The 7,500-nt window shown below is 43.0% G+C and overlaps 1 protein-coding gene across 1 annotated transcript in view; it reads left to right on the forward strand.

The window, feature by feature from the left end:
• LOC124008304 (broad substrate specificity ATP-binding cassette transporter ABCG2-like) overlaps positions 1-6,021 on the forward strand; it is a 37,567-nt gene extending 31,546 nt beyond the window's left edge. Inside the window, exons 14-16 of the mRNA XM_046319471.1 lie at positions 3,442-3,596; positions 4,224-4,393; positions 4,485-6,021. Coding sequence (XP_046175427.1) covers positions 3,442-3,596; positions 4,224-4,393; positions 4,485-4,632 — 473 coding nt within the window. The 3' untranslated portion in view covers positions 4,633-6,021. The remainder of the gene's footprint in view (positions 1-3,441; positions 3,597-4,223; positions 4,394-4,484) is intronic.
• The last annotated feature ends 1,479 nt before the right edge of the window (positions 6,022-7,500 follow it).

Consider the following 7,500-nt stretch of genomic DNA (forward strand, 5'->3'; position numbering starts at 1 on the left):
TACCCTGGCGTTACAAGCGCCATGCTCTACCAACTGAGCTACAGAAGGACCACTTAGTGATGGTATTGGAGTCGTGTTTGGCCATACAGTCGTAGGTGAACAGGGAGTACAGGAGGGTACTAAGCACACAGCTCTGAGTGGCCCCAGCGTTGAGGATCAGCGTGGCAGACATGATGTTGCCTACCCTTACCACCTGGGGGCGGCCTGTCAGGAAGTTCAGGATCCAGGTGCAGAGTGAGGTGTTTAGTCCCAGGATCCTTATCTTAGGGATGAGCTTCGTGGGCACTAGTCAATGAACAGCATTCTCACACAGGTGTTCCTTTTGTCCAGGTGAGAAAGGGCAGTGTGGAGTGCGATTTGAGATTGCGTCATCTGTGGATCTATTGGGACAGTATGCGAATTGGAGTGGGGTCTAGGGTATCTGTGAGGATGGTGTTGATGTGAGTCATGATCAGCCTTTCAAAGCACTTCATGGCTACCGAAGTGAGTGCTACGGGACGTTAATCATTTAGGCAGGTTACCTTCGCTTTGCTGGGCACAGGGACTATGGTGGTCTGCTTGAAACATGTAGGTATTGAACATGTCAGTGAAGACACTTGCCAGTTGGTCTGCGCATGCTTTGAGTACACGTCCTGGTAATCTGTTGGCCCCACGGCTTTGTGAATGTTGACCTGTTTTAAAGGTCTTGCTCACATCGGCTACCGAGAGCGTTATCACACAGTCATCCAGAACAGCTGTTGCTCTCATGCATGCTTCAGTGTTGCTTGCTTCGAAGCGAGCATAAAAGGCATTTAGCTCATCTGGAGGCTAGCGTCACTGGGCAGCTCGCGTCTGGGTTTCCCTTTGTTGTCCGTTATAGTATAAGCCTCTGTTCTGATCTGGTATGTTTCTGTTCTGATCTGGTATTATATTACTCTGTTCTGATCTGGTATTCTATTACTCTGTTCTGATCTGGTATTATATTACTCTGTTCTGATCTGGTATTATATTACTCTATTCTGATCTGGTATTATATTAATTACTCTGTTCTGATCTGGTATTATATTACTCTGTTCTGATCTGGTATTCTATTACTCTGTTCTGATCTGGTATTCTATTACTCTGTTCTGATCTGGTATTCTATTACTCTGTTCTGATCTGGTATGTTTCTGTTCTGATCTGGTATTATATTACTCTGTTCTGATCTGGTATTCTATTACTCTGTTCTGATCTGGTATGTTTCTGTTCTGATCTGGTATTCTATTACTCTGTTCTGATCTGGTATATTTCTGTTCTGATCTGGTATTATATTACTCTGTTCTGATCTGGTATTCTATTACTCTGTTCTGATCTGGTATTATATTACTCTGTTCTGATCTGGTATTATATTACTCTGTTCTGATCTGGTATTATATTACTCTGTTCTGATCTGGTATTATATTACTCTGTTCTGATCTGGTATATTTCTGTTCTGATCTGGTATTATATTACTCTGTTCTGATCTGGTATATTTCTGTTCTGATCTGGTATATTTCTGTTCTGATCTGGTATTATATTACTCTGTTCTGATCTGGTATTATATTACTCTGTTCTGATCTGGTATTATATTACTCTGTTCTGATCTGGTATATTTCTGTTCTGATCTGGTATATTTCTGTTCTGATCTGGTATTATATTACTCTGTTCTGATCTGGTATTATATTACTCTGTTCTGATCTGGTATTATATTACTCTGTTCTGATCTGGTATTCTATTACTCTGTTCTGATCTGGTATGGTTCTGATCTGGTATTCTATTACTCTGTTCTGATCTGGTATTATATTACTCTGTTCTGATCTGGTATTCTATTACTCTGTTCTGATCTGGTATTCTATTACTCTGTTCTGATCTGGTATTATATTACTCTGTTCTGATCTGGTATTCTATTACTCTGTTCTGATCTGGTATTCTATTACTCTGTTCTGATCTGGTATTCTATTACTCTGTTCTGATCTGGTATTATATTAATTACTCTGTTCTGATCTGGTATTCTATTACTCTGTTCTGATCTGGTATTCTATTACTCTGTTCTGATCTGGTATTCTATTACTCTGTTCTGATCTGGTATGTTTCTGTTCTGATCTGGTATTATATTACTCTGTTCTGATCTGGTATTCTATTACTCTGTTCTGATCTGGTATGTTTCTGTTCTGATCTGGTATTCTATTACTCTGTTCTGATCTGGTATATTTCTGTTCTGATCTGGTATTCTATTACTCTGTTCTGATCTGGTATTATATTACTCTGTTCTGATCTGGTATATTTCTGTTCTGATCTGGTATATTTCTGTTCTGATCTGGTATTATATTACTCTGTTCTGATCTGGTATTATATTACTCTGTTCTGATCTGGTATTATATTACTCTGTTCTGATCTGGTATATTTCTGTTCTGATCTGGTATATTTCTGTTCTGATCTGGTATTATATTACTCTGTTCTGATCTGGTATTATATTACTCTGTTCTGATCTGGTATTATATTACTCTGTTCTGATCTGGTATTATATTACTCTGTTCTGATCTGGTATTCTATTACTCTGTTCTGATCTGGTATTCTATTACTCTGTTCTGATCTGGTATTCTATTACTCTGTTCTGATCTGGTATGTTTCTGTTCTGATCTGGTATTATATTACTCTGTTCTGATCTGGTATTCTATTACTCTGTTCTGATCTGGTATGTTTCTGTTCTGATCTGGTATTCTATTACTCTGTTCTGATCTGGTATATTTCTGTTCTGATCTGGTATATTTCTGTTCTGATCTGGTATTATATTACTCTGTTCTGATCTGGTATTATATTACTCTGTTCTGATCTGGTATTATATTACTCTGTTCTGATCTGGTATTATATTACTCTGTTCTGATCTGGTATTCTATTACTCTGTTCTGATCTGGTATTCTATTACTCTGTTCTGATCTGGTATTCTATTACTCTGTTCTGATCTGGTATGTTTCTGTTCTGATCTGGTATTATATTACTCTGTTCTGATCTGGTATTCTATTACTCTGTTCTGATCTGGTATGTTTCTGTTCTGATCTGGTATTCTATTACTCTGTTCTGATCTGGTATATTTCTGTTCTGATCTGGTATTCTATTACTCTGTTCTGATCTGGTATTCTATTACTCTGTTCTGATCTGGTATATTTCTGTTCTGATCTGGTATATTTCTGTTCTGATCTGGTATTATATTACTCTGTTCTGATCTGGTATTCTATTACTCTGTTCTGATCTGGTATTCTATATTTCTGTTCTGATCTGGTATATTTCTGTTCTCATCTAGTGTTATATTTCTATGTTCTGATCTGGTATATTTCTGTTCTGATCTGGTATTCTATTACTCTGTTCTGATCTGGTATTATATTACTCTGTTCTGATCTAGTATATTTCAGTTCTGATCTAGTATGACATTTCTATATTCTCCAGGGTTTAAAGCTACAGTGGAGGCCTTCTTCCTGTTCATGTTGACCGTAGCTCTGGTAGCCTATACAGCTACTGCCATGACCATGGCTATATCAGCTGACCAGAGTGTTGTGGCGATCGCCAACATCTTCATGACCATAGCCTTCGTCTTCATGATGGTGAGAGAGACAGAGAGAGAGAGACTAAATCATTTGTGATGGTTTGTTTTGGCATGTTAGCATGTTTTTCCCATGCCAATGAAACCCCTTTGAATTGACACACACACACACACACACACACACACTAATATAAGATGATTATAAACATGAAAAATGATGTTGCTCTCCTCTTCCTCCTCCTCTCTCCTCTCCCCTCATCACCTTTCTCCTCCTCTTCCTCCTCCTCTCCCCTCTTCTTCCTCCTCCTCTCCCCTCATCACCTTTCTCCTCCTCTCCCCTCATCACCTTTCTCCTCCTCTTCCTCCTCCTCTCCCCTCATCACCTTTCTCCTCCTCTTCCTCCTCCTCTCCCCTCATCACCTTTCTCCTCCTCTTCCTCCTCCTCTCCCCTCATCACCTTTCTCCTCCTCTTCCTCCTCCTCTCCCCTCATCACCTTTCTCCTCCCCCTCCTCTTCCTCTCCCCTTCCCATCCTCTTCCCCTCCCCTCCTAAAATCTCCTCTCCTAAAATATCCTCTTTGCTCCCTTCTCCTCCTCTTCTCTCCACTCCCCTCCTCTTCCCACTTCTCTCCCCTCCCCTCCCTCTTCTCTCTCCCCTCCCCTCTTCTTTCTCTCCCCTCCCTTATCAGATCTTCTCAGGCCTGTTGGTGAACCTGCCCAGTATTGTTGAGTGGCTAGCCTGGTTCCAGTACCTCAGCATCCCTCGGTACGGACTAACAGCTCTCCAAATTAATGAGTTTGTAGGTCTCCAGTTCTGTGGAGACATTCCCCTCAACGGCACCTTGCCCCCTGGTATGACGTAAGTGATAATATCTCACTATACCTATTTAAATTATCCATAATTGAGGTGTTTTGTTTTTGAGGTAGGAACCTTTCTCTCCTGTGTCCAGATGCACGGGGGAAGACTTTCTGAAGAACCAGGGGATCGACTACACCACGTGGGGGCTGTGGCAGAATCACGTTGCCCTGGCGATCATGACCGTAATCTTCCTGTTGATCGCGTACTTGAAACTACGCTTCATCAAGAAGTTCACATAGAGGTCAGGGGTCACGGGTTAAGCCTATTGTACACCTTCCCTTGTCCTCCTCTCAAACGAAATGCTGTAACTTCCACTGACATGTCAGCGTCCGCAGGACACTTTTTAAGGGAGCAAAAATTAGATCGAGGCGGAAGGTGAAATTAGGCATTAGAGGTCCATCATCATCATCATCATCACCACCATCACCACCATCATCATCATCATCACCACCACCATCATCATCATCATCAATCATGGTTCCAAACCAATAAATGCAATGATTTCTCTACAAATGTATCTACAGATGTTTTAAATCATGTCTCAAGGTGTCTATGGGATTTATTTTTGAACCATTTGTGTTTTTATGATGTGCAATTTGTTAAATGTTTTATTGATGCAACACAATTAACGTGTATTGATGCCTACGGTTGAACAGGGCCCCTAGGACTCTGGGCACAAGTAGTTCCCTACTGTTGAACAGGGCCCCTAGGACTCTGGGCACAAGTAGTTCCCTACGGTTGAACAGGGCCCCTAGGACTCTGGGCACAAGTAGTTCCCTACTGTTGAACAGGGCCCCTTGGACTCTGGACACAAGTAGTTTCCTACTGTTGAACAGGGCCCCTAGGACTCTGGACACAAGTAGTTTCCTACTGTTGAACAGGGCCCCTAGGACTCTGGGCACAAGTAGTTCCCTACTGTTGAACAGGGCCCCTAGGACTCTGGGCACAAGTAGTTCCCTACTGTTGAACAGGGCCCCTAGGACTCTGGGCACAAGTAGTTCCCCACGGTTGAACAGGGCCCCTAGGACTCTGGACACAAGTAGTTCCCTACTGTTGAACAGGGCCCCTAGGACTCTGGACACAAGTAGTCCCCTACTGTTGAACAGGGCCCCTAGGACTCTGGACACAAGTAGTTCCCTACGGTTGAACAGGGCCCCTTGGACTCTGGACACAAGTAGTTCCCTACTGTTGAACAGGGCCCCTTGGACTCTGGACACAAGTAGTTTCCTACTGTTGAACAGGGCCCCTTGGACTCTGGACACAAGAAGTTCCCTACTGTTGAACAGGGCCCCTAGGACTCTGGGCACAAGTAGTTCACTATATAAAGGGACCAGGGTGCTGTTTTGGACACAGTCCTAGACATTGTTTCTATTAACGTTTTGTACACTGTATAAACACTCCTACACTAACACATGATCGACGGCACAGGAGGCTGGTGAGGGGGAGGACGGTGCATAATAATGGCTGGAATGGAATCAGCCACATGGAGACCACGTGTTTGCTACCAACCCCTTAATTCCGTTCCTGCCATAACTTTGAGCCAATCCTCCCCACCAGCCACCTGTGATGAACAGTATAACAATGATAATTATGCAAAAAAGGAAGAATAAAATTTAATATAAACTTTGTACTTTGTTCTATTTTCTCTTCTGTGTATAGTTTTGTATCCACACACACACACACACACACACACACACACACACACACACACACACACACACACACACACACACACACACACACACACACACACACACACACACACACACACACACACAACGTTCCCTCATATGAGAAGACTTAAGGCTTGTGTCCATGGCAACACAGCGTAAGCATATCGTGTCCCTCTAAGAAGACTTAAGGCTTGTGTCCATGGCAACCCCACCCCCACCACCCTGAGAGGTGTCATACCTCCTAACCCCACCCCCACCACCCTGAGGAGGAGTCATACCTCCTAACCCCACCCCCACCACCCTGAGGAGGAGTCATACCTCCTAACCCCACCCCCACCACCCTGGGGAGGAGTCATACCTCCTAACCCCACCCCCACCACCCTGGGGAGGAGTCATACCTCTAACCCCACCCCCACCACCCTGGGGAGGAGTCTTACCCTCTAACCCCACCCCCACCACCCTGGGGAGGAGTCATACCTCCTAACCCCACCCCCACCACCCTGGGGCGGAGTCATACCTCCTAACCCCACCCCCACCACCCTGGGGTGGAGTCATACCTCCTAACCCCACCCCCACCACCCTGGGGAGGAGTCTTACCCTCTAACCCCACCCCCACCACCCTGGGGAGGAGTCTTACCCTCTAACCCCACCCCCACCATCCTGGGGAGGAGTCATTATTATGCTAATTGGTGTGGCTCATGCTGTGGACTGTGTTTTTTTGTAATGTCAGCTGAGTTCATTCAACAAATCACAACAAAGATTGATTGGTACACTTCCTGTTTTTACTTCCTGCTTTGCTTCTATGGTTACACTCGCAATGACCGCCCACTCTACTCATTCCAATTCGACATGGTATGGACGCGGGACATATTAATAATATATAATATAATAATATAATATATTCAGAAACAGATTCATTGTCTCATTTACAAAACACATTTATTGTCCAGATAATGATTGTAATTATATGACCATTATAACATTAGTATATGTATCAACTATCGCCATATGAAATGTCTATCAAAATTAAATAAATGAATCATAACATACGCCGCTGTGGTGACCAAAGTTGAGGTTAAACAAAAGTGAGGTCACTATATTGCATCATCGATGACTAAGTGATGTCACTATATTGCATCATCGATGAGTAAGTGATGTCACTATATTGCATCATCGATGACTAAGTGATGTCACTATATTGCATCATCGATGACTAAGTGATGTCACTATTTTGCATCATCGATGACTAAGTGATGTCACTATTTTGCATCATCGATGACTAAGTGATGTCACTATATTGCATCATCGATGAGTAAGTGATGTCACTATATTGCATCATCGATGAGTAAGTGATGTCACTATATTGCATCATTGATGACTAAGTGATGATGTCTGTCTTTCCTGGAGTTAAAGTCTCTGGTTAAAGTCTCTGGT

This window comes from Oncorhynchus gorbuscha, linkage group LG21 (genome assembly GCF_021184085.1).
Source record: "Oncorhynchus gorbuscha isolate QuinsamMale2020 ecotype Even-year linkage group LG21, OgorEven_v1.0, whole genome shotgun sequence".
In the NCBI taxonomy this organism is placed as follows: domain Eukaryota; kingdom Metazoa; phylum Chordata; class Actinopteri; order Salmoniformes; family Salmonidae; genus Oncorhynchus; species Oncorhynchus gorbuscha.